Here is a 27,664-nt window from a genome sequence, read left to right on the forward strand (position 1 = left end):
GAGGAACCGGGGTAATGATTGACCACTGTCTACAAATCACCAATCACCATGACCTTGCGCAGAATGTGTGTGTCCCGCGATCACAGAGCCCTTCACTTCACTTCAGCTCCAGATGGAGTCTTTCAAGTCCTCGACACGCCGAGTGAAAACACATTCTACTACAGTCATTAGTAGTGCCGTCGTTACCTCTGCAATATTTATAAAGCTACAAAATGTTCCATAACGTGAGCCAGCACGTTTCTTGGTCCATCCCCCCCCCCCACACAAAGCCAAGGAAACATGCATCTTTTTAATGTTAATTTATTGCACAAACAGCATTGACAAAATGTACTCCAAATGTTAAACATGTTACCAAGGAAACTAGAGAATAACAAAAGGAGCATGGGAACATTGGCAGGTGAGTTCTGGTGACACAGCGCGAGCAGCTATTAATGAAACTGTTCAGAAAATGTTCGGGTGGACCGACCGAGGCCCGACATCTCCTTCATTTGACGTTTCACAGAGGACAAAAGCCTGCAGAGCAACACGGGGTCACCACCTCAAGTATTCCCGGGTCATAAATGATTACAGTCTCTGTGGGGAGCGCTGCGTACAGAACCCCCCAGGACGGACCTTCAGACGAACAGTGCTGACGTGTTCAAGAAACAAAACTGGCAATTTGACCTCACTAACTTTGCGTCACTAAGTCTAGCACTGCACAGCAGCGTGGTAACCATGGTTACCAAAGGCTTGGGTTTAGCTTGATGGTGAGAATGAAGCCAAATCACTGCTAAAGAGGATTCTGAACCAAAAAAAAGATTAAAAATCCTAGGCAAATCTTCCAAGACGACGAGGCTTGACCGTGCCGCGCCAGGAACTCGCGATGTGTTTGGAGAATGCTTTCATGATATGTTCAGACAGGCACCTTTTTAAAAGAGCAACTGAAAATCCACAAGTGTTCAACTTAACATCCAGGGCCAGGCTGGTCCTCACCATGGATGAGCATGAGTAGAAGATCAGGTTGTGTCACCAACATTGACACTCGGAGAACCCAATGGGATCGGCTCATTATTTTGCATACATAATTTTGAAAACAAACAAACAAACAAACAAAAAGAATATTAAATGATGGTGACTGACAGTCATATATATAAGCTTACATATGCATGTGCTCCTAATATACAGAATTTACAGGCGCATGTGTGCATACAGCCAAAGAAACCTGGCCTGTGATGGTTAGGAGTGAAAGGTTGAGTCTTTGGTAAAAACACGAGGAGAGGTTTCTCACACCTGTGCATGGAGACACTAATGAACCAAACTCCCTCCAAAAAGACACCGATGATGGGGAAGGACTAAGGAAATCACCTCACCGTGGCGCCAAAATTTTTTTTTTGTCAGCCTGCTTTTGCAGGGTAGAATTTAATAGTAACCGTGTTTCCTTCGGTGCACAATTATCAGAGGCACCTACTTGAAACAAACAAACAAAAATCTCAAGGAGCTAGACAAACTACAAGGAAATCCTGGCAAAACAGTTCAAGTTGACTGTCAGGAAAGACAAAGGATAGTTTGAGGGAATACGCTAGGAGATACAAATCACTGAAGAGACAGTAAACGTTTAAACTGAGTCACGACTCAAAATGGATGAAGGCAGGAGACGACACACCCAGAGAGAGACAAAAGGCACACTGCCTTAGAAAGGCACACTGCCTCAGAAAGCACGGGTCAGGCTTCTCTACAGCCGTGTCCCACAAACTACACAGGAACGCCCTTACGTTTAATATACATCAAGTTAAAGAAAACCGCATGAGATTGGTGGGAAATGAAAAATGATTTTTGGGGTGGGGGAGAAATGTGTATGTATATAAACATTGGAAAAGTATATGTATATAAACATATATATATAACCTGCTTTTCTTAGACAAACTTTCAGAGAGGCAATCCTCTGTAGCACCCTAAAGGGGTTGATGCTGAAACTATGGTAATACAAAAAAAAAAAAAAAAAAACTCAAAAAACAAGCAACCCTCACTTTTCAGAAGTTGCGTTTGAACAAACGGAGAGGGGTGCAGAGTTGAGGGGCCATGAAAGGCAGGCAGGGCTTGGGGTCCTGCAGAGTCCTGCAGAGTCCTGCAGCAGAGCTCTGGACGGGACTTGGATGTGACCGAGAGCTGAAAATATATGATGGCTTGTTTTGTATACGTAGAAATTAGTGTGTTAGGCTTTTGTTCCAGTGTGACTAGACGCTGTTAGAAAAATGGTGAGAACAAGGTTTCGAAAAGGCGTTACAGGAGGTTTCTGTTTCCGAATATGTTATTGGGATCCACGTACTCCTTCACAGACTGGAGCATACCGAGACCCACCGTGGAGACTGCTTCCCTCATCCACTCCTTCCGCAGTTTGCCCACTGAGAGAGAGAGAGAGAGAGAGAGGAGAGAGAGAGAGAGAGAGAGAGAGAGAAAGAGGGGGGGGGTTTCAGTGTGCATGGCTGGGTGGCAGACAGCAGCGAGACCATCAATCTTGTGCGAGCCAGAGAGAGCAGGAGAGTAAGCAGGGGGTGATGGATGTGTTGGGGGTGGAGGGGGCAGCAGAGAACGCTGCTGGAACGCTGGTGCAACGCTCCTGGAACGCTGCGAGATGTTTTGCATGCCGTAATTTATGGAGAGCAGCAGACTATCAAACTCATTAAGCTGCCAGTGTTCCCTACGGAGGAGCTCGCCATGCTCCACGCTCCGCCTACCAGCCTCACTCCTCTGCCGCCCCTGCCTGTCACCCGGCGCTCCTGATGCCTACTCGCACAAGAGGAGCTTTCTCTCCATGTGCAAAGCCCTGGTCGTCACTTCCCTGCCACTGTGCCACTGCTATTGTCGTTGCTTTTCACTTATTGTCACTGCTTTTCTTCATCTTGGGGGACAAAAAGCCCTAAACAACTGGCAGCAACCCTTTTATGAGATTGTGGACCTCAGAAGGTGCATTCTGATTACCATTCCAGACACATTTAACCTCGGGGCTCTGGCATGACTGACAAGCTAAAGGTCCTCATCTTACCTGACAATTGGCCATTATTTCAGAGAGGAGGGATTAAGGACAGGGACACAATACTACTGGTGACGCCCCATCCCTGACACTTATACATATGCAAATGTAAAGGGGGGAGGGGCTCATACTACAGGACAGACCGTTGTACCAGCCAACCAATCAGGGTCTCAAGAAACAAAGTAACCTGCTTGCTTAATCTACTTCCTCTCTCCCCCAGTCCATCCCTCTCTTCGCCTCCCCCCCTCCTTCGGTCGTCTATCCCTCGTTCCTCAGGGAGAGAAGGAGAAACAGAAGGTGGTGTGGCTGCATCATTGCCTCCATCACAGAGATAATTTACACATCTATCATGTCACTTTTTCAACATTCATTTTCTCTCTTACTGGTTACTATCCATCTCTCACAGCTATGACTATACAACCGAGGTGAGCAAAACTGCACTGTCACACACACACACACACAGGGGGAGAGGGATAGAGAGCGAGCGAGACCTGTAGTTCCAAAACTAGGTACATTCATTTATTTAGCATAATTACAAGTAAACTGTGTAAACCTCACAAGCTGCTATCCTGGGGTGATGAGGTCACTGCTGCTTTTGCAAGCCATCAGTGACTCATTCACCGCAACGGCTCACGCAGCCACTCCCCCAGTGCTATCATCATTGTGCCAGACACAAAATGTGCAAGTGGGATAAGGGTGGTTTGAAATGGTTATATTTGTGCTAGTACACATGGACAGAACTGCAGTAGTGTGTGTGTGTGTGTGTGTAGTCACAGGACTGATCTACAGTAAACACAGGTTGGTAAAGTGCATTTCCCCTGTGTGCCCTCCCACCTTGCTGGTCTACACTACATCTGTTTTTTTCTGTCACACACACACACACACACACACACCCCTCCATTTTTCACGCAGTGACTGTGGGCAGACAAAGCAGGCTGTCGGCAGCCAGATAGCATTGTGCTACTGCTATTAATCACAATTACACAGAACTGGTCACAAACACACTCACTCTCTCTCACTTATATACCCCTCCCCCATCAATGACACCACAGATGTAAACTCTTTCCTCTTAGCTACTACCTTTTTGTCAGCTGCCCTCCACAAACACACACATGGAAACAAAACACACCACCAACGCCAAAGTTTATTAACAATCTTTCTCCTTTGGCACCCTCTTCCTGCGCGGTCTGGCTGATATGAGTTTGATATCGTGTGTGCACACGTGTATGTGTGTGTGTGTGTGTGTGTGTGTGTGTGGACTGTGATTAATGCGTTTGGTGATGTATCACAGCAGACAGATAGTAATATAGATAAAGTTTCAGGCTAGGCGACCCTGTTTTGGCCGTGTGCCGCAAACTCTTATTTCAGAACTGTAACCTGCGTTCGTAAGGATTAACATCACATGCCTAATGTTCTCGTTCTAGACTCTTCGGGATGGCTTTGGCTCTTTTGAAAGCAATATTTTATAATTTACTAAAATAAGGCACACGTTTATGACAACATGCCATAAGACCGATCTGAACCTGAAACCTCCTCAACACTGACTCTATAATTCATTGCTAAACTGCTCAGGGAGTTTCAGTAGGAGGCGTTTTACAGTTCATAGAGGTCAGATCTCAAATTTACATTTTCGGCATTTGTCTTACATTTTTATCCAAAGCGACTTACAATTATGACTGAGTACAACTTGAGCAATTGAGGGTTAAGGGTCTTGCTCAGGGGCCCAACAGTGGCAACTTGGCAGTGGTGGGGCTTGAACCAACAACCTTCCGATTACATGTCAAGTACTTTAACCACTGCCAAATGACTGACAATGAAAAAGGGGTGGTGATTTTGCAGACATTACCTCCGTGGTGATGGGATAGGCTTCCCCCATTGGCTAGAATCTCCTCTCTGGCTTCATGCTGCACAAAGAAAGATGATGAAATGTCTCCAACACAACATTTCTCCTTACAGCTCTGAAGCGAGAATAGACATAGCTTTCCCTCCAAAACCAATTAAGCGGACTCTGCCTTTGACCGGCGTGCAGGTTTGATAAGAACACCACAAACCAAGTCATCTGCATTAGAACCGAAGTTCTGAGAAAGAATCACCTCCACTCGCTCGTAGACATGGAGTGGATCAGCGAGACCTCGATAATTGAAGGCAAAGTAGAAATACACGCAGGCCCCTGCATCGTAGGTCTGCGTTACCCTGGGACGTGGGGAGGAACAGGGCAGGAAGTCAACCAACCATCAAACAAACAAAGACAGTCCTCACATTTGACAGCCTCAGAAACCGGGAGGCATGTTTGAATAAGTTAAAGATACACACAAAACAAAATCAAATTAAAATCACCACCACCAGTGTTTGCCATCATTTCGAGTAAATGGAAGACAACTGATGTGGCCATTTTGTCAGAGTATTTAATGGCAGTAAGACTCGCCGGGTCCATTCTGATCCATCAGCCGGCACTGATGATGTGATGGATGAGAACCTCTCTCTGTCTCTGTGTGCGCATGCGCGTGCGCTTTAGGGTGGGAGCATCTGTCACTTTCAATCTCATCACATTCAAGTGATATTAAATGACCATCAGCCCCTGATGTAGTCTGGGACGACCACGTTATGAGCGATGCAAAACGCCTCCGCCTTTATACCCACGAGGGGCTGGGGGGCTCAAACGCGCGTGATGTGCTGTTTCTGTGGTCCACGGCAGCTCTATCTGAACACGCGTGTAGCGTGAGTGGTAGGGGTTGGATCAGGGGCCGCCGGGGTCACTCCAGGTTAACGCTTTAGGCCAGCACTGAAATTCCTCACCCTGACAGAGACTTTATACCGCTGTCTTTGATTCATGTCTTCATGTCTCTGGCTTCTGAATACAAGTAGAAAAGGTGGGGGGGGTGTGTGGGTGTGTGTGTGCGCGCACACATCGATAGGGGCACTGGCTTTTCCAGAGGTTAAATGACCACATCAATCATGTCCCACACAGTTGTACAGCACCAGACAGGAAATGAATGGCTGAGGCATAATCAAGTTCCAAACCTGATCTCTCCTTTGGCCTTCTTTCTTCTGTCTCTTTCTTTCTCTCTCGCTCCCTGCTCCCTTTCCTTCAAACCCCTTTATCTCACCCTCAGCCCTTTTCTCTCTCTGTCAGGGTCACTGTGAACGTGAGCAGTGTTGAGTTCACAGAGTTTCCAGTTTACAAGCATGCAGGCAAACTCCCGGCAGTTTAACTACAACGTCAAACGCCTGTGCAGTGCTGGAGTGGTTTAGCGCAGGGAGTTCGAGCCACGGCGGGCAGCCGGCCGTGCCTGGGGGTAGGGGAGGGTGTGCGTGGATGAGCGGGAGGCGTACCTGCATGTGGAAAATGGTGGGAACTGCACACCTCGCTCTTTACATTCTCTCACTATCCGCTCCTTTACGTTCCTGCACAGATCCAACACTCTGCAACAGACACAAATGCACGCACTCAATTTTACTGTCATACATGTAGTTATGTCCTTACTTCACCCAATTTGTATACTTTTGTTTCCATCAGTGATTTTTATATATATTAAACGGGAGATGCGATATCAGAGGCCAATATATTATTGGCCGATAAGGATAATTTTTAATTTATCATCAGTTTGATATTGGAATTTCAGCCAATAATGACAGCAAATTTTTTTCCAACACATTAAGCCTTCTGTTTAAAATTAGGACTATTTCACATATATAGTTTGAAATGTGTAACTCAAAGGTAATTAATAATATTGTTAACGGTCACAAGGTGCTAATCATCATTTTTCATAATTCAATATTGCTTCATCCCCGATATTTATTTTTAATTGCTCATTTTGAGGGGTTTGTTCTCCAATATTTAGCCATTGGTCAACCAAACAAAACCAGAATACAACACCCAAGTTAATATAGTACACAAATCTCAATTCTCACACCGTCCACCACTAAGGGTGACCCAGTCACCGGAGGAATAAAGCAGTGGAGAGAGGAGACGCACTGTTCCACCTCCACTATACATCTCCTTCTCCAACAACCACTCTGTCTCTGTTTGTCTCTCCTTGCCTTAACAACACCCCCCGAGCCCTTGGAAAAGTGCCGAGGGCTAGAAATGTGATTGGTCAATTTGGCAAAGGGGGTGGGCGCTGCTCCCCCTCTGCGCCTGCTGGGGAGCACTTGGGTTCGACACAATGAGGAGTCCGAAGGGGCAGCGCTGGGAGCAGCTGCCGGGCCCTCAGGGGCCGAGCAAGACGGGGAGTCCCTCGGAGCCTGGAAGAGGATCCCTCAACCCCATGGGAAAAAAAGGGTCCGAAAAACAGCAGCAGAAAAGACGAACCCAGTTCCTAAGTGACATCAGAGGAACGAGCTTGTCTCTCCAGGGCGCCAGTTAGAAGAGACGGACAGAAGTGTGAGCAGCTCTTACCTGTCCCAAGGCACCGACGTCTCAAAGGACTCTCCTATCACGTAGTAATCCATGCCCAGATCCTACACACAGACAGATCTGTTAAACACAGACGCCACAGAGGAGCATGGCACGGTATGAGCTGGACAGACCAATCAGACGCACCCGCAGGTACGCGATGACAAAGGTCAGCATGTACCCTCTCTGCCCGTTATCCTCCCCTGCAGCCAGGCCCCTGCAAAAAACACACACACACACACAAAAAAAAAACAGTTTCACCTACACATTAACAACTTCAATTAAACTATACAAATTAAGCGTTATGTCAAACTTAAAATGTTGACACTAGTCAAGGAATTTTGATTCAAAAAATACACCCCCCCCCACCACACACACACACACACACACACACACACACACACACACACACACACACACACACACACACACCCCACCTCCCCTAGCCAGTCAAGTGAATCAGTTCTCAGGTTCAGCCCTCCATCAATCATAATTATCATCTCATCAAACATTCATTTGCTACCCAAACTAATCAGCACGGCCTCGTTAAGGCTAAAATCACCGATCGATTTAGCCATTTCGCCACACAGATACACATTCAATTGAAACATCAATCAAATGCATCACCAGCCCACTGAAAAGGGCCCATGATGAATGTGGAAAGTTGAAAAGAAAACAGTTTGTGTCTTGGCCCAGAGTAATATAATGAATTAGAAAGGTCACAATTAGGGTTAAAGGTTATGACTCTGATGACCTGTAGTGATCTGCACTGGTTAAATAGTTACTCTGATTCCATGGAAGCAGCTGGCAGTATTGCACCACACACACAGATGCCACGCAAGCATGTGTGTGTATGTATGTATGTATGTATGTATGTATGTATGTATGTATGTATGGTGTGTGTGTGTGAGAGAGTATGTATGTATGTATGTATGTGAGTGTATGTATAAATGTGTGTGTGTGTGCGTGCGCGAGCGTGTGTGCGTGCGCGCGCGTGAATGTGTGTGTGCGCGCGCGAGAGTGTGTGTGAGTGCGTGTGCGTGCGTATGTGCATGTGTGCGTGAGTGTGTGTATGTGTGCGCGCGTGTGTATGTATGTATGTGTGTGCGTGTGTATGTATGTCTGAGTATGTATGTGTGTGCGCGTGTGTATGCGAGAGTGCGTGTGTATGTATGTGTGAGTATGTATGTGTGTGTGTGCGTGTGTATGTGTGTGAGATAATAGAGGACACACTAGGTGTGTGTAGATTAGTAAGGCATGTCAAGCCCTTGGCCAATGAGAAACCAAGAAACCATAGCAACTATGATACTACAGCACACAGTAGTTATACAGTATTAGATCTGCCTACACTTCACACACACACACACACACACACACACACACACACAGTATTACTACTATTCCAATTTAACAAAATCAAGAAATAAAAAAGAAGCATGATATTTACTTTCTGAAAAATGTATAGCTAGAGATCAAAACAGCACTAATCACTGCGGCAGTACAAACTGTCTTGTAGACAGACAGGCAGCGAGACGGGGCAGACAACTCCCACAGAGAAAGAAACAAAAGAACTGAACGCTGCCTTAAAGTGATCTATAGCGCGCACACACCCCAAAATCTGTCAGGAACTCTTCAACCTAGGGCCTAAGGACCTGCCCAGAACAGTCCGTCAGGAAACATTCTGCTGCCGGTGTGGGCGCGTTTCAGTTCAAGTTAGGCGGCTGGAGATCCTCACAGTCACTCATATTTTCTATGCACATTGCCCCACGTTAGTCCAAGTCTGTGGGGCCACGGGCAAGACTGCAATAAGGGATTTAGTCCGTGTGTTTAAAACAGACCTTACAAGACAGTGTTCGGAGCAACGAGAAGCTCTTACCCAAATTTGGCAGCAATGTCGTAAACCTGTTTCTCATGCTGCAGCACCTTCTCTCGATCGCCCTCAAACAGCAGAGTGGCCACGCACAGGTGGTGAGGTTCGAAACCTTTGAACTGGAGGACATGGACGTGGGAGAGGCTGAGTCAGCAGGCAAGGCTCCAGGCCGGGGCCGCTGCAGTAGCCCCGCCCCCGGCCGGTAGCCAAACAGGGGCGGCCGCAGTAGCCCCGCCCCCGGCCGGTAGCGGGGCCGGGTAAACAGTACTGACGTGCGTCCCTTACTTTAGTGATGTAGAATTTTTTCAGGCCGTCCAGAAATGACGTGAAGATGGAGGACACTTGAGGCTTCAACGCATGACCTGCAAGAGAAGAAAACACATCCACGAAATGTCAGCACGATATGAACCAAATGTATTCTAAAACAACCACCACCACCACCACCTTTCAATAGTCCTACACACCAGGCGTGAGCTTGCTCTCTCCCCAGCTGATTGATCTGCCATTTGAACAATAGCACTGTAACGAACGTGGGGGGTGGCTGCGTCGTACAAGGAGAACGGCAGTGGAAAATCACGCAAAACTACCCAATGACTCCGTTTGTCTCGCTTTCCTTCCGACACGAAGCACAGCCCACATGTGTGCCTGCACACCACAGGCACACGAGCACATGTGCACATGCAGGCATGCCCTCACCCTCCTGTGGCCTTTTTACTGTTTCCTGATCAAATATGACTGCAGAATCGGCAACTCAGTAGGCAGGACATGAAACCCGACGGCAGCAGGTGACGTCTCGCCTGCCGCAAAATGTCAAAATTCTATCAACACACAGCACCTCCACAACAGCAAATCACGGACGTCTGTGGGCTTGCGCGTACTGACCACGCTGCCTTCCTCCGTCATGTGACGCAGCGTGGGAAGCAGTTTGAAAAAAATTCGCCACTTGGCTTCACGAGTCTCAGGAGAAGCCTGTGCTTGTCTGAACATGTGACGGAAGAGGTCGCTAGCTGAATGGTGGGAACTGGCATCAACTTGGGGTAAAATGGAAATAGATTTGGGAAAAAAAGGAAAAAAAATTGGGCCTATATCTGTTCCTCTGCTGCCTGTTTGCTTTCTGGTCATACACGTGCCAAGCGTTTAGGTGCGAGTGGTGATTAAGACGACAGGAATTAAGGTAAACGCCTAACCTCTGTCTTAATACAGTACTAAAGTTCTTTTGTCTAGGCGGAGAACTGCACTGCTGGTGAAAATGTATGACTGCAAGAGAGCTAATGAGGTCCCCGGAGGCCTGCGGAACTTTCCCCAATCTGGCAACCACGCACAGATTCCTTCACGTCTCCAGATATAACGTCCTAAAACTTCGATACGCTGTGCGCTTGACTGTCGCCTGGGCCATTTGTCATCGCTCCTGAATCACGCTCGGATGCTCAGCTGGCGAGATAATGATCAATTTAACTTTTAGACGAGGAGGGCCTGCGTAGTTGAATTATATCACGCAAAATTAAACTGCTCGATGCACCAAAACAACACAGAGAGAATAAGATACAAGTAATTAAACAAAGTCTCGCACAGGCAGTGCAACTTTGTCTCCGTGGAGAGCGACAGGGCCAAGCGAATCCACCGAGTTCTTCAAGTAACGCGGACTGCGTTTCAGACGTCTTAACCTCTGCTTCTGTCAGTCACCAAATGGTTATTATTTCTTTTCCATTTATGCAAATAAAACTACCAAGAAGAGAGCTGAGTAACCCTACACCACCCCACCCCGTCTACTGGACAAGCGTTACGTGGTGAATACTGAGTACATATTGTGCAAGCATGCATCCGTTTCAACCTCTTTAACAGAAAAGCGCATCGCGGCTCTTTGGGAGCTTTGGATCGCTCCATTAGGGCCAGTATTTCTCCATCAGCCTTCCGCGGGGCGCTGTAACCGTCCCACGCCTGCCATAAAGCTCGCCTTCTTGGACCAAATTCCTAAAACGCACGTCTTTCAGACGCGCGTTTCTTCCCTGGGTCTAAGTAAGGACAGCGCAACTGAGACGACGCGTTATGAGGCACCAGTCGATTCGAGTTTCCTGCTGCCTGAGATGATTTATTTCCGTTTAATTTTCATTGATATTAGCAGGGACGCCAAGCTAAGATTAAGGCCCTGAACCACCAACTACAGTCATATAGGCACTATCCATCTTCCAATCAAAAGGCCAATTCAGAAAGATGTGGACAAAGAAGGCCTTTCCAAAGAACCTGGCTCATGCTACCGAGATAAGTACACATTCCAGGGTGGAAAATAATACCAAGGTCTGTAAGTAATGATTTGATATATGAAAAGAAGACCGCCAGACACAAATATATGGGAAAGCCAACGTTCATAACTTCAGGACATCTGTTAGAGTAACTGTGCTCTCCCAGTGCACTCGCCCTGAGCAGATAACAGCATTTGTTTCTCATTCACTTGTCCACTGGGGAAGAATCTTACCAAATTGAAACTGCTCGTTGTCCATCAGTCGAATAGAGGCAGGAGCACATCTCTGTAACAGGACGGCGAGAGAGAGAGAGAGAGAGAGAACTCAAAACACTGCACTGCTGTTTAGGGCCTGTGAATGCTCGCACTCAGGGGAGTGCTCTGAGCCGTTCTGCTGCAGCTCGCCGTCAGCGCAAAACCACGCCGAAGTGCCGTCTGCAGGAGGCCCAGAGAAACTCGCTGGCAAGCCTTGTGTGTCTAATTTACCCTTTTAATGTTTAGATCAATAGTGGCAGAAAGACAGAAGCTGTGCTTCCATCAAACAGCACAGCGAGGGCCTGTTCCGCCCTGAGAGCGCGCGCACGTTTGGGCCCTGCGACTCGCAGGTTCTGAACGCCGCGGTCAGTATCTTAATTGTCTGCGGTGCTCGGGGCAAATTTGCGCTTTCGTACGGAGGAGAGCTGCACAGAACAAGGACACGGCAGGCATACAGTCATCAATAACTGTCCCATCAGCCCCGGTCAGTGGGTAAGTAATGAGATCGACCCGGAGAGAGTGGGTCTGGGGCCGTTTTCCAAACCATGATCCTATAGGACATTAGTTGCACAATATAACAAGACCTTGTATTACAGACGGATTACAGCTAACGATGCTATTTACAATACAGGAATGGCTCTGGTGGGTATGTGATAATTGCCATTATTTATTTGTTTTAATATGGTTTGACAAGTCCCGTGTCAGCATAAACCCACGCGTAGGAGTCATCGGTGTGCAGCACGGCATCTCCGCAGCGGGAACGAGCACGAGCCAGGGGCACGGTGCTTAAAACGGAGGCGTCAGCCTGTCCTCACCTGTCTGGCTACCTCACGCAGGCACGACACGCCCTGCTGGAAGTTCGGGAAGACGATGGAGCCGTATTTTTGGTACTCAGGAAGAGGCCGGATCTTCATCGTGACCTCGGTCACCACACCCAAAGTGCCTGACAACAGAACACAAAACACACACACACACACACACTTTGTTAAACTCTTTAAAACCACTACAGTTCAAAGGTATTCCTCCTCTTTCCTTCCCCTCACACCGCTGGGAGGAAATAAACCCAGTGAGAACATGTGATGAACAAACTTGTGCATGCAGCAGCCAGGCATGCACCCAAGCAGACAGACCGCAACTCTCTCCCCAGCGTGTTCATGTTCATTTTGGCGATCCGGTTTCGTCTGAGGGCGGCGCGCCGGCGGCGGCTGTGCGTGATTTACCGGCTGCGGCCTGTCTGAAAAAAAGCAGCCCGGCATCAAAGGCAGCGGCGGGGCCCGCAGATGGGCCGGCAGGGCCCCTAAAACTCTAAGCGCTGCGTGATCTCCCCCCCCGAGGGCACTCAGGTCGTTTAGATGGGCACGGCCGGCTCTCTGCCCGCGGAAGCTTGTCTGCAGGGAGCAGCAGCAATAAATACTGGCTGAGAAGTTACAGCCAAGTTAAAACCCTCGAGAAGTTAAACCCTCGATTCAGGACGGAGACCAGCATGGTGTTCATTTGCCGCAAACACAAGATCACTGTACATGTACTGGCCAATCAACTGACTGAGAATACTACATTAGAATTAATATCAATCAAGTTAATGCAATTCCAGCTAATGCAAAACCTACTATAGGACTCCTGATTGGTCTAATCATATACAATACAAACACACACACCCACACAAAACATCAAGCATAAGTAAACAAATGACAGAAGTCTTTCAATTTTAAAATGTTATACTGATATCAAAACAGCACAGAGAGAGTTCTTCCAAAGAGAATCGTTTAGCGTTATCAACTGTGTCGCTTCAGATCCAGAGTCAGACAAGCACAGCGCCGCTGAGTTTCTGAAAACGCATCATGGCTCACTGTACGCCGCGCGACACTACCATATCTGTGGTGCGGCGTAAGACGCAGCCTTCACGCGGAGCCGAGCACGCGGAGCCGAGCACGCGGAGCCTCTGCTGATGGAGCCGTTTACGCCCACGCAGCCTTCACGCTCACGGCGCCGCGCGCTTACGGCGTCCTCGTCTGCGCCAGAAGACAGCGCACGCTCGCGAGCGTCGTCACGAAGGCGAACAACCGCTCTGCCAGCCCACCACAGACGAAAATGAACCGATCGCTTCGCATCTGAACACCTCAGTCATTGCTAAATCCATTAAGAAAATCCAGATGTCTTCTTAATAGGATTATAAACATTTATGAAAGACAGTTTATTTTATGAAAATTATCCCCGATACACACACACACATCTGAAAATGCTAACTCATTAAGCCCAAACAGTTCTCTGTCCATTTATCTCTTTTGAAGAACAAAAGAAACTTAACGCAGTCAAACCAAATGGCGACATATAATACTCTACGATTCAAGTCTGATCAGGAAAAAGAAACGGACCCAGCACGTCACATGGAACAAAAACAAGGGTTATAGATCCCCCGGTCACTTTAGAGGAAACACCACTTTACTTAAACTGCATTGTAGCTATACAGTCCAGATCTTGGTGGCGTGGATGACCCGAGTTAGCCAACTCGGCATCAACAGTTATAGCTGATCACGGGGCCGCTGGTGACCGGAACAAAGCATCTGAGCAAACACTGAATGGCGTCGGTGCTGGGGAATGTGAGGTCAACGGTCTGTCACTTGGATAATATCTGGCACAGGGGTAAAAGAGTAAAACAAAGGGCACCGTGCTTGCCAAAAGATGGGCTAGCTACGTATACAGAATTCCACATTTATAATGGCAAGTTAATAAATATAAGATACAAGATTATAAAATACTCAGTGAATGTAAACACTGTGAACGTATAGATATCTATAATGGTGTCTGCTGAGCGTCTATGGGTAACTGTTACACAGATTTCCTGTCGTACACACATGTAGGTGAAGGTGGCTGTTAAGTGCTGATTATCCAGAAGTTCTATCTGACCTTTCTTATGTCAGCAGCTCCAAGTGGCAGAGGCCAGTGGCTGTATTAGATCACGGCATGCTGCGCTCTAGTGGTTCAGTGCAGGACACGCACATCTACAAAGGCTTGTTTCTAAACCGGCTGCTCCGAGGATACGGAGCTCACATCTGAAAACCAGGAAGCAACCGTTCTTATCTTCTGCGCGAGATTCCACTTTAGCCTGGAGTGAGCAAGTGGAGGTGCACGCCAGAGTCACAGATGTACAGCACTCATTCACAGTCCCAAAGCCATTAGGATCCAAATGCATCCTGTGATACCAGTCACTCCATCTCCCAGGCAGAGCACCGGGAGCCTGTGCCTATGTGTGTGTGTGTGTGTATACACATGCGCCAGCAGATGTTGAATGTTGTAATGCCAACAGGGCCTGTATTTGTTAATAAGGGCTGGCATATGGTATCGGTGTTCTCAGAGGGCATTTACAAGGTCAGGATGTAGAAAAGGTTTCGAGGGATTTGTGCATGTGTGCTACATCTGTGATTCTCTCCCTCCACGCACGCACGCACGCAGCGCAGACACTAAAGGCTTTCTCTCGGGCTGTCGGGAGACAACAGCGAAACACTGATCGGGTGAAATGTTGGCACCAGGTGTGTGTAGTTGGCCAGGTGTGTTGGGGTCTTGGCTCCATAACCCCGTACCTTCAGAGCCCATAATGAAGTGGTGAATGTCGGGCCCCGTGGACATACGCGGACCCTGACAGCTCTTCTCAATCACACCGCGAGGGGTCACCATCTTTATATGCACCACCTAATAAAAATGAGAATTCACAAAAAAATTAATGAATTAAACTACTGGTCAGACTAGTGCCGCAAAGAACGCTTCAGAGTTAATATCAGCTTTACTGAAGAGATGACCGTTGCGTCAAAACCTAGGAAGTATTAGAAAGACATGTATGGAAGTGAACAGGACAGGACAGGAAGGGTTAACTGGGCCGACGGAGAGATGAACACACTAGCGTGTGTGCGTTTATGTGGGTCTGGTCACTTCTGTGAGCAGGGGCTGGGGGTGTGTGTGTGTGTGTGTGTGTGTGTGTGTGTGTGGACAGAAAGGGTAAAGGGTGTGTGTACCAAGTCTTCGATGTTGCCATAGATGTTCTTTTTCATGCCTGACGCGCGTGTAGCCACCCAGCCGCCGAGAGAGCTGAACTCCATGGAGTCTGGCTCATGACCAGTGCAGTACCCACTCTCATTCAACTGGGGAAATCACACGCACACACACAGACAGTTGTACATAGTTCCAGTTTTATTACCAAATTCCCCAGAAACACACTTCATAACAACTTGCCATCTGTGTACTCAAAATGTCCCACACACACCAACACACGTGAGTGTGTGATGAGCTTGTTAACATTTCTCCCCCCCCCGGCACACACACACGCACACTTCTACTTTATACTGAAAGCAACACTCATTTCTCTATATTGGATTAATGATGCCATCTGCTCCATGTGTGCTGTTAAAGGGGACGTTCACCTGAAACCACAGTGAACGTGTCTTGGATATTTTCCTTTTTCAAGGGTTTCTCCTAGGTCACTAACCTGTCTCTCTAGATCCTGGCCAATGATGCCAGCCTCCACATGTACCGTTAGGTTCTTCTCATCAATCCACAATATTCGGTTCTGCATTTTAAAAAAACAAACAAACAAAGTCAATTCTGAACCTCCCCCTCCTCTGGGTTAATTCAGGCAACATATACAGAGAAAAGGGGCAAGTGAGAGAGCGAGAGAGAGAGAGTGAGTTAGTGGGAAAGAGTTGCGTTATATGGTAACCCTGTCAGCACATATCAGTGTCTGTTGGCAACAGAGCAGAAAGCTTCCTGTCTGTCTGAATTACTGCCCTTAAACGCAGCCCCTGGTTTAGGCTCGGCCTGGTCGGAGTTAGAGAGCGCGTGAGACTACAGGAGAGGGGCAGGGCAAAGGAATCTCCTGCTGTCACATCCAGACTTCTGAACGCCCCAACAGCAGCCAAATGCCAGCAGGACGTCGGTCCAGACGATAACTACGAATCTGTTTGTTGCACGGGATTCTCGAATTCTCCATTAGCTTTAAGATGACTTGAAGCAAATCTCTGCATCATATTTTAGAAGCCTCCTGACGTTCTGATCGTGACAGGAATGGTTTTCATCACTGGGTTAAAAGTTAACTTTGGTTTTACTGCTCTATCCCACAATCCCCTGCCCGGGGTTAAGTGTTCTTCACATTACTGAACACTCTCAGCATGAACCCCACTCTCAGTCATCAATCAACTGTCTGAGCTCATAAAAACGCCATTCCCAACATCCGCTGCCTTTCATGTGCCACCCTCGTGACCTCGTGACCTCGCGACCCCCAACACAGGTCAGCGAGAGGGAGAGACAGACGGGGAGACGGAGAGAGTGGTGAATACAGAACCCACAGTTCTGCGTGAATAAATCAACGTGACACAGTTCTGGCAGGCATCATGCGAGCCTTAGTCAGGGCACTGACTGAACCTTTAATCATCCCTGTGTGTCTGTGAGGGAACGATGTGCCCACCATCTGAGAGGTGTCCAGAGAAACAACGGATCGAGTCTCCTCCAGGGGGCACTCTAGAGCACTGGACACACTCGTACCACCTGAGAGAGAGAGAGACAGAGTGCACATAATCAGGATTTGTATAGTGTATTAAGGGGAAAAAAAACAAAACAAGCTACCAGTTACTCAATATGAACCACATTTTCCATCACTGTGTGCTTCAGGTCAGCCCTCACCTCCATATGGCATCAAACACACATTGTACTTGCAGGCCAGCTCTACAATCTTCACCACGTCATTGTGACAGTCTGGAAGGAACACAAACTTGTTTCAGCATCTTAGTTCAAACACAACCAAACCCCAAGAAGTCTGCATTTTATTATTGAACCAGGTACGGGGAGAGTCTGCATTCATCTGTGAGAGTCTGGACAGCAAAACCGTGTGAACATGGAAGTACGAAGAGGAGGAGTCCTCCGTCTTCCCTCTTTCTCAGGAGGAGGGGTCAATGCTCTACAGCCAATAGGACGAGTGTTTGGGTAGGAGGGTAACCTACCACGTAGCTCCAATAGTGTGAACATACCTGCCTCTCTCCTTCATTACAGCTTGGAATGGAAAACTTTTTTTTTTTTTTTTTCCCCCCTTAGACGCACCTTTTTAAAACCGACCCCAACCGTCTAAGACAAGAAGGGAAGAACACGAAGAGACCGGGAAGTCTAGGTTTATGGGGGGGGCAGATCTCCAACAACACGGTCTGAGCAGCAGAGCCAGAACTGCCAGCGTCGGTAGTCTCGCAAGCCGACATGAGGTTCAATGTGAAGGGCTCGCCCTTTCGTGCTAATGGTATGTAGGTTCACCTCGAGTAAACATAACATTGCCAGACTATTCGGTATACTGTCTGGACGCAGTGACGTACAGAGACAAGGACAGAGAACAAGAAAGCAGGAAAGCAAGAGGAGGGAGACAGACGGAGAGAGAGAGACAAAATGAACACTGGGTCAAAGCAAAGGCCAGTCGTAGTGTAGTTGCGTGTCCGTGTGCGTGGGCAGGCGGTTGGGACTTGTGTACGGCGGTAATCTTTAGCTTACACTGCCAAACACCACCCGCTCCACTGAGCATCACAATGTACCGCATTCACAAAGGTTTAGAAAACTGTTTAGGAAGCACTCTGCTGTAAGGAGTGGGGAGTGTGTGTGTGTGTGTGTGTGTGTGTGTGTGGGGTTGGGGGGGGGGGGGGGGGGGGCTGTTCCCTCGACTATCGGGGGTTTGGCTAATTAAGCGTGAGCCAGTAGTCAGAGCTCATTTGCATAGTGAAATGGACCAGTTGTGGCTACGCCAATCTATGAGCAGTAACTCAGGCAACCAAAGTATTACCGGATCTCCCTCCTGACACATCTCATTAAAGCGGCAGCTCATGAATATTAATGAGCAGCCCACCTGCTGATGCAGCTAGCTGGAGAGTAACCCTTTAAAAAGTTACGCCTGCATGCACGCAGGAATATACATGCGTGCTGACATGCAACGACAGATCTGCTCAATTACACAAATGTTGTCCTTCTCTTAGACGCGTAACTCTCTAAGAGCACATATACAAATAGGTCCCTAGTTACTGCAGGAAATACAGCTGCTCTTTGTGCACTCTGTTTGAAATAAACCTTCCCTGACTGTCATCTGGCTTGTAAGTCAAAAGACAAGCAGTAAACAGGCGTCTGTGGCGGCTTCTAAAAGCCCTGCGCTAACTGTGTTGGTCCAGCTGGAGTGAGTAGGCAGGGGCAGCACTGCTTTAATTGGCTCACCAGAGACATGACACTAAAAAAAGAAGCCGTGCTGGTGCCCGATGCTTCCTTCTGCATGGGGAGTTTTCCCACAGGGACGTTTCTGGGCCAGGTGGGGGTCTTAGTCAGCAGGCACGCCGGAACCTTACAACGTGGAGCTTGAAGTGGCAGGGATAAGAGATGAACACGGACTTGCAGGAAATCGGATGGGGGTTTTTTGGACGGGGAGGGGTTCCAAATCACAGACACGCACGAGACGTATAACGTGAGGTCGGGTACGCCAAAACTGTGCCGAGCATCACACGTGCGTCACCATGTGAACGGTGCTGGTCTCCAAGCCGAGCGTGTTAGACATTTGCACCGTATGGTGGATGAGGGGTGGGAGCACGTTGGTGAAGGTCTGCTGGAGAGAGAGTGTGCTGCGCTCACACGCACGGCTGCACCCAGAGAATTCCAGACGCCTTCAGACCCTGGGAGAGATGAAAGGGGCCTGTGTGTGCCGGGAAGCTCGGGTAGGGTGGGCGGTAAAACGCGGAGCTCTCACACACACACACACACACACACACACACACACACACACACACACACACACACACACACACACACACACACACACACACACACACACACACACACACACACACGCTCGCCTGACAAGCCCAGATGCTGCAGGGCAAACCGAGCACTTTACAGCACCGTAAATTAACCTACTAATACTGGCAACCTGCAGAGGCTCGACGTAAAAGGCCGGAGACTGGACCGCCTCCGACACTTTAAATGTTTGCACTAAAGGAATATTCCAGCGCCAAAACATATTTTTTAGCATTTAGGTTAATTAAAAATGGTTCTGAAGTGTTTCAGTGTCAAACACTTGGTCGTAAAGCTAAAGACAGGACACATAACCTCCAGCACTTACACATGGCAGTTTAGATTCAGTTTCTACTATTTTTCCGAGCAGTTTAGCGACATCACATCCCCCAGGTTATTTTGTGAATCAATAATAGATATTTCAGCCATAATTAGAAAATCACAGCAAGCGTTACTGTAGCTTGACTCCTTTTCCCCGACGTCCGCCTCCTCTTGCAGCCGAAGTGCTCGGCTACAGGCGTGTCAAACACGACCATGGCACATTCTAACCTCACCTCAACACGTCCGACAACGAGGCAGAAATGTTTCCATACAGAGCAGATTTGACCCAGAGGATGGACTTGTAATAATGGAGACGTTATGCAGCTGGAAACGGAACGCCCACGCTGAACGTGAGCGCACGCACAGAAATGCCAGTCGGGCACGTAGAAGTAAGGTCATCTCAGGTAAACACTCAGTTACTGAAGCATTCTGATCCTTCAGATTTTAACAACACATGCTATTAATAACCTGTTACACTGCTACATTAGCAGTAACCTAGAGCGAAAATTTATCCATTTGACTCTAAAAATCACTGAACCAAACAAACTTAGTACAAACATTTAAAACTGCCCCAAGATAAACAGCCGTTTTGGGGGGTTTAGCACTGGAACATTCCTTAAACGCTGAGGCGAGAGCAACAGATTCTGTGGTGATGTTATGTTGCTGTCTTTGGGAATTGGTGCAGTGACAGAGCACCCGAGACTACAGCCTCTCTCAGGAGTTCAGGGAGGCAAGGCAGGGCGGCTCAGGTCCTGTTTGGACAAACCTCCCACAGAAGGTGAGGATGCTGACAAATTGTCACACACTAATGAAGCCTTAAATGCAGGCTGGGCCACCAACTGCCTCAAAGGAAAAAAGGTTGTGTTCCGCTGCTTTGCTGTTCTAGTGCGTGTGCTTTACTCTGGTGCCCCTTCTCTCCCCACATGGAACTGAAGCAGCTCACACGTTCCACAGTCTAAGCTCACTAGGGTGCTTTTACCAAGTATCCTCGTCAGGTGCATCAGTGCATCACAGCTGTTTTTAACTACAACATAAAGCCTAAAAACTGTTTGTTAGTTTAATTTGCAGTGTAGCTGCCTAACATTCAACACACACACACACACACACACACACACACACTCACTCGGCCAAACCACCAGGTCTGGTACTCTTCCAATCCTCCCCTCCCGGAGAGCGAAGATCTCATGCAGGCAGTGTCCTGTACGACGAGAGGGACACCATCAGCCTGTCACTCACCACACCAAGACTGGTCATTTAAACGCTACCTAAACTGTTAAGACATGATTTCATAGGAGTGCTGCTTCTGAGTTCTGAGCAAACACAACTACACCAGAGTCTCCGGTTCCTTACCGTGAGAACGGAACACTCGGCCCTCTGGGTCATGTGACGCGGCCACGCCCGCCACCTTCAGCTCCTCCACGAACGGCTCGACCAGGTTAGGGGGCGGGACTGCACTCACGTTCAAAGTGGGCTAGGAGGAAGGAGCGAGAGAGTTAAGACACGCCCCCCCCCCAAAAAACCACCCACAGCAGCAGGAGAGGGAGGTGGTGTGCAGGCTTACAGTAGCTGGGGTTTTGTGTTGTAGACTGGTCCCAAACGTGGCCTCAAACCAGTCCTTCAGACTGGGCAGGATCATGCCACTTAACCGGTACCTGGAACAGACACCAGCACAGGCAGCAGGACATAAATACACATACGGCCTGATGAAAAGACCTCTGTGAGAGATCCCTCACCCTGCCTCCCATTAGTGAGAGAAATAAGGCAAGATGCACAACTGTAAGTGGAGCTGAGGTCTGTGCTCAGTCCTTCTGCAGGTTACTCCCATATGCGCCTCCTACACTGGGTCACCAGCCAGTCTAATTTGCCCAGTGAACTAGTGTATTGCACTGTTAAAATAAAGCAGTTATCCTCAATGGAGCCACGTATCCATATCCTAAATTCCACGGACAAATCTGCCACCCTCCACGCTTCACTCCCCCAACTCTCCGTATTTTAACCTTCTCATGTTCTCTCCGCATCGAGTGGCGTGCAGTACAGTTACCGACCACTAGATGGCAGCGGCACACCACTAAACGCTGAACGCCGAGGCCGTGAGGGAAGGAGTACGAGGGAGGAGGATAAATTGTGTGGGTATATCGCTCACTAAAATTTCTAAGGCTCGTATGAATGCTGGACTTTGGTTTGCATGGCAAGATTCTTGGTTTAGGGCACAGTTTCACATGCTGCTAATAAGGATATTACATTAAAAATACCTTTTCAAAGTGGCTGTCTGTCCACTGCACTCAAACACATCGGCCCCATTTTGTGCAGTTGTGGTAATTTCTTGGTCTGGTAATCTAATGGTTGCACGTGTTTACTCACTGGTCTGCGTACTTACCTTTTGCCCGTGAATTCTCCTTGTCCTTTCTTGTTGAAGAGAAACCGCGAATCACTGTAACCCCAACCGTTCCATTTCATTATGTCTTGCCTGAAGAAAGAGGGAGAGGGAGTTAGGGAGAAGAGAGAGAGCAGCGTCACATTTATTTATTTTTCTTTTCGCTCTCCACACACACACACACACACACACACACACCTCTTCACTGTAACGTTTCTCATCTTGCAATGTTTAGACCGGTCTACATTGCTTTAAATGACTAAATAACCATGCTTGGTTTTCAGTGCAGTGTTGCCTTTGGTTAAATACTGACCTCTACCAAATAAGGACCCCCTTACTGTGCACCAGCCTACACAAGTGATAGGGTACCGTGCACAGGATGGAGACAAAACTGATATCAGTCCTGCCCTAAATAATCATGATGTCAGTCTGAAAAGATTTACCTGCTAATTTTAGCATCACCATACACAGCGTCTGCAACCATTTCAAAAGAGGAGCGCCACCTTAAACGAGGGGCTTCCGGAGAAAAGCGTCAACCATTACTACGGGGTGGGGGTGGATGCTGGTGTTGGTGAGTCTATCAACAGCAATCATCACACGGTTTAGAGTCTGTGATGTGATGTGATGTGATAACAAGCTACAGGAACTTCTGATGTACAGAAGCTACGGCTTCTTCCTGTCAGATTGAAACAAGAGAGAACACCTAAACCAAACCAACCAATAAACCATGGGATCGTCACATTCCTCCGAGTACGGCACGGTCATTCACCGAAAGAAGTGACTAGAAAGTAAAGGTCAACTCTGTTTCCATCTGCATGAAAATACACTGAATATTCACAAGAGTTAAGGTGCAACTTTATGAATGATCAGTCCAGAGCAAGTGAGTGAGTGGGGAAAACGAAGGGGGAGAGAGAGAGAGAGAGAGAGAGAGAGAGAGAGAGAAAAATAAGAATGAGAAGGTGTGTGAGCGCTAAATCACAGTGCTCAATCTGCATGGACACGAATCAGAGAGCTGAATAAATAACCAACATAACTCATGATTTTATCGGAGCTACCGCACCATAACTCACAGGCAGCGTGCGTGGTGACAAGCATATGAATCAGTGAGGAAGGCAGAGTGTACTGGAGCAAGGTAAATAACAGGAGAGGTGTCAGATACAAGGAGCCCCCCGCGCCCACGACCCTGCCTGGGATCAGATCCCACGTGCCTACGGAAAACGCAGTCAGCCGGAACTAACAGCACACCGGCGGCGTTACAACAGACACTGGAGTTACCCAGACACTTAAGATGGGTAATGAGAAACAAACAAAGGGAAGTTATCTAAAACAAACCAAGTGGGTATAGGTGAGATTTTTCAAGCTGTTCTGTTTGCCTTTTTTCTCCTCTGAAGCGAAGGACCCGAGTCTCAGCGATGCCCCGGCACCTGACCACTGCGGGTGTAAACCTACAATTACGCAACCATTTGATTGTGAAGTTTGGGAACGATTCCACGCATCGTAAAGTCAGAAATTTCACCACATAATGGGTACAGACCATAAAGAAATGCCTAAATAAATATACCACTCATCACTGTTAGGGCAGTAAACATCAATACCACCTGTACAAGGGGATTCGGAAGCAAAAAGAAGGAAAGCCCTTTATCAGAGCAACCAACTAAACCCAGAGTCTGCCATTACCTGATGGCAACAGAACTCCTTGGCCGTGTGCAACAGCAGTATGTCAGCGTGTCATGTGAGGGACAGACAGAAGGGGCAGTATGCCACACAAGCTACCAAACACCGCGGTGGAGCACTAATGCTTTAGGCTGGTTTCCAGCGGCGGAGGACCTCTCCCCGAGATCAGCAGCAGAACAAAGCGCGTCGGGTGCTGGCATATTTCCGCCGAAACGCTGCCTGCTTTGTGCCAGGATGATAAGACGTGGCTGGAGGTAGACCATCCAACAAGACCACGACTCAAATGCATGCTGACTCTGACCCAACATCATGCCGTGGCCATCACAGCCTACACACGTAAACCCTGATTTTTTAAAAAACGTGTTCACTGACACTTGAAAAATGTTATTTTGGTCAATTCCACCAAGTCATTAATGACGCACACGTTTTTAGTAATGGTATCATCAGTCCTGCCCTAAATAAAATCATGATGTCTGTCTGAAAAGATTTATCTGCTAATTTTAGCTTCACCATACACAGCATCTGCAGCCATTTCAAAAGAGGAGCGCCACCTTAAACGAGGGGCTTCCGGAGAAATGTCTCAACCATCACTACAGTCCTGCTGTGAAAGTGTCACAAACACACAAATAGTTACAGGCAAAAAATCCCATTCAGCACCCACGTGGATAATGTGGGGTTGGGGGACACCGTGACTCAAACGCTGTGGCATCAGATTCTAGAGACTTACACCCTGACCCAAAAATAAAAAATAAAGTGTTCATTAACACATTTTAAAAGTTGGAAAATGTTATTCTGGTCAATTCCATCAAGTCATTAATGATGCACAAGTTGTTCCATTTGTTGGCAAATTTAACATTTTCTGTAATGGTATTATTTATGTTCTATAGTATTTCTATCAATTTTCATCAAGGGTGAAAAATAATGCTAGACATGAATACATCTTTCTAAGATAAGGTGTCAGGTATCCAACAATATAATAATTTACCACTAAAAAAAAGCATGTACTAGAATCATATGAGCACACCCAGAGATACAAGGCAAAAAAAAAAAAATACCAGATAAAATAAAGACAATCTATGTCAATCCAAGATAATTAGAAAAGTGAGAGACATTGTATTTTATCTATAGGAGCCAACTCTGGTATTTTGTAAAGCACACACTGCAAAACATATTTCTTTATTTACAACTTATTTTTGATGTGCGCAAACATTCACACTGTTTTCAGTTTTATTCCATTATGCAACATGCATATATTGGCTACTCACAAACTCTACCCTATTTTCATCTATGAACAAGAAGAAAGGGCAAAGAACCGTGAAACTACACACACACACACAAGCTAGATTTTATCAGAATTATTACCAGCTCGCCTTCAGTGGGAACATGGCTTTAGTTGGAACCGTTATGTCCAGAACTGTTTCTTCAGACTCATGAGCACAACTGTAACAGCTTCTCAAGGCCGGCCACTACCACTCCAGCGTTCACAGGGCACTAACCTCAAACTGACCCCCGGATAACCACTTGCTGCAACGTGTGGCTATACTGTCAACAGGAACATATAGTACTGAAATAAAAAATTCACTAGTAAGGTTAAACATCCTAAGACAAACTGGGAAATTCCACAATCTAGGCTAACCAAACTGAAGCAGAGCAAAGATACTAAGTGTGGCAGTTTGTTGAACTATTCTTTAGATGACTAATCTTTCACCAGTAGAAAAGCCACGATCTAAACACACAGAGGAACTAGACAAGTGTGTTATCACTCAGGGCCAGAAAAGGGAGCCTTTATTCTCTACTATAAGCACTTTTACAAACAGTGAACACGAATATCCTAGTACACTTTTCTTTTATTCCCACAAGTGCTTTACAGTTAGATGAGACAAGCCTGAACAGGGATCAACCTCTCATCTTTTACCCGATATCCCACTGCTTAAAAAAAAAAAAAAAAAAAAAAAAAAAAAAAAAAAATCAGATTCTGATCCAGTTTTTCCACTGTGTCCCCCACGGTGCTCAAGGCTGCACAGAAACTTGTCTGGGTAAGAATGAGAACAATTTTAATAGCGTCTGACACTAGATGTCACTACAGAGTGATCGCAACCCGCCTTTCCTGTTGAGGAATATGCAGTCAGGCCACCACCGCCTTTATCCAATCAGAGCAAAGGATTCGTGTTGAAACTTCTATTGCCAAAATAAAAGTTGGACAACAGTGTCGCAGGGCCGGCAGGTGCGCCCCAGGGCAGGATGGAGCCTTCCGGACGAGTTCATACAACGCTTTTCAAAAAGAAAACCCATTCACACTGCTTTCCACACGTCATGTGGAAATAAAAATGAATTCCGGTCTGCAGCAACCATAACCGCCAGAATTTTCCCGTCTTCCCGGGTAACACTTGCTCGGTTTAGGAGACATTGAGGAAAATATGCAGCCTGTGTGTCCAAAGGCACAGCAGGCCAGCAGAGCCACTAATCTGAGCGGTCTTTAACTGCAGCTTTTAATGCACGGGCTGCGGGACCGACATATCCGACATGCCAGTTACTTTGCATCAGTGCTTTTTAGATGAACCATTGCAAACTGGTCCCCAATGCTACTGCAGTCCAGTGCGTGAATCCGGGTTTGCGCATTCATGGCACTTCTCAGAAGCCGGAGACGTCGCCGCAGCGCGCGCGAGCGAGGAGAGCTCCGCCGCACGCACCTCGCCGAATGAACGGAGACGTTGTTCGGTGAGAGCGCCACGTTCTCGCGCGGAGCCCGAGCCCTGCTCGCCACTAAAGCCCACCGGCAGACATTCACGACGGAAAGAACACCTCCACACCCCTAAACGAATAACCTCACTTCCCCCAAACAACCGCGCAGCCGTTAACCGAGAGCCAGCTAGCGAGCGCAGCCCGCTCCGTTCCGCCGCGCGTGCATCCCCCTCTCCACCACTCTTCTGGTCAGCCTACCTCCGTTTCGGCACCGAGGTCGCTTTGGCAGGGCTGGACCGGGGCGTCTCCGTCTTGCACGCCTGTGCAGACACCCCCGCGCCTTCGCCCTGCACGCACTTCTGCAGGTGGCCGGCGACGACCCGAAGCCGTCGCGCCGCGATTCTCTGGCGCTCGGAGATGTCGGTGTTTGACGCCATGCTGCTTCCGCGTTGGAGGGGCGGAAAGAGGAGCTGTCAGAGGTCAACGCGGTGACGGAAGGATGTGACGTAAGCGAGCGAGGCGTGACGTAAGACGGCGACATGCCTCCGTCACGCGCTGCGGAAGACAGGGCGTGCAGCTGTCTTTGTCTTATGAGACGTTATAATGTATCTTGTCGTTTCCGAATGTGAACGTTACTAAGTAACGTTATCTTTTTGCGACTGATAAATCTGTTGTGAAATAACGTTTTGTTTTGTAGCTTGTGAATAAAGTGTATTGCGATAATGATTTCTACCAGGCTAAAATGTCATCACTTGCTCTAGAGTACTTTATGAATATTCATAATTTGTCATCATTTCGGAATTAGAAAACACTGTTAAGAGCTGGAAAGTCCAAACACTGAAAATATGTATATTTTAAATACATATGTTTCGTTCTTATTGTATTGTGCAGTTTGGAGTGTATGTCTAATTTCTGGCAGCATACATTTCGTGTACATTTTTCACATTTCAGATCTAGATAAATCAACAGCAGTATAGTCTCTATGAAGAGTCATCAATAGTATATATCAAGACTAGAGTCTGGTCACCATATTTCATATTTACTTCTTACAT

General features: G+C 47.5%; 1 protein-coding gene across 4 annotated transcripts; it reads right to left on the reverse strand.

The window, feature by feature from the left end:
• Nucleotides 1-284: 284 nt before the first annotated feature.
• On the reverse strand, nt 285-27,446 carry agps (alkylglycerone phosphate synthase). 4 transcript variants are annotated; one of them, XM_027018045.3, is made up of 20 exons: nt 26,871-27,440; nt 22,260-22,349; nt 21,444-21,534; nt 21,233-21,353; nt 21,006-21,080; nt 17,438-17,509; nt 17,223-17,302; nt 16,248-16,328; nt 15,778-15,903; nt 15,349-15,457; nt 12,586-12,713; nt 11,750-11,801; nt 9,562-9,638; nt 9,283-9,395; nt 7,554-7,623; nt 7,410-7,471; nt 6,344-6,433; nt 5,104-5,203; nt 4,857-4,914; nt 285-2,381 (listed from the first exon to the last, which is right to left on the reverse strand). In XM_027018045.3, exons 1-20 carry the CDS (start codon nt 27,047-27,049, stop codon nt 2,260-2,262), a joined length of 1,896 nt encoding a protein of 631 aa, XP_026873846.2. In that variant the 5' UTR covers nt 27,050-27,440; the 3' UTR covers nt 285-2,259. The 4 variants fall into 4 exon arrangements, with proteins under 4 accessions (XP_026873846.2, XP_035379385.1, XP_026873847.1 ...); XM_035523492.2 differs by lacking the exon at nt 26,871-27,440 and adding an exon at nt 22,455-22,575; XM_027018046.3 differs by lacking the exon at nt 5,104-5,203 and having other exon boundaries at nt 26,871-27,446.
• Between the last annotated feature and the right edge of the window lie 218 nt (nt 27,447-27,664).

The sequence above is a fragment of the Electrophorus electricus genome, chromosome 4 (assembly GCF_041902795.1).
Source record: "Electrophorus electricus isolate QZ-2024a chromosome 4, ASM4190279v1, whole genome shotgun sequence".
Taxonomy (NCBI): domain Eukaryota; kingdom Metazoa; phylum Chordata; class Actinopteri; order Gymnotiformes; family Gymnotidae; genus Electrophorus; species Electrophorus electricus.

Excerpts from the sequence above, each read along its gene's own strand:
- agps (XM_027018045.3), bottom strand. The coding sequence starts at position 27,049 with ATGGCGTCAAACACCGACATCTCCGAGCGCCAGAGAATCGCGGCGCGA. Across the intron at positions 21,535-22,259 it reads GGAGAATTCACGGGCAAAAG|GTACCGGTTAAGTGGCATGA; the intron begins GTAAGTACGCAG and ends TGTCTGTTCCAG. Across the intron at positions 4,915-5,103 it reads ATGTCTACGAGCGAGTGGAG|CATGAAGCCAGAGAGGAGAT; the intron begins GTGATTCTTTCT and ends TTCTTTGTGCAG.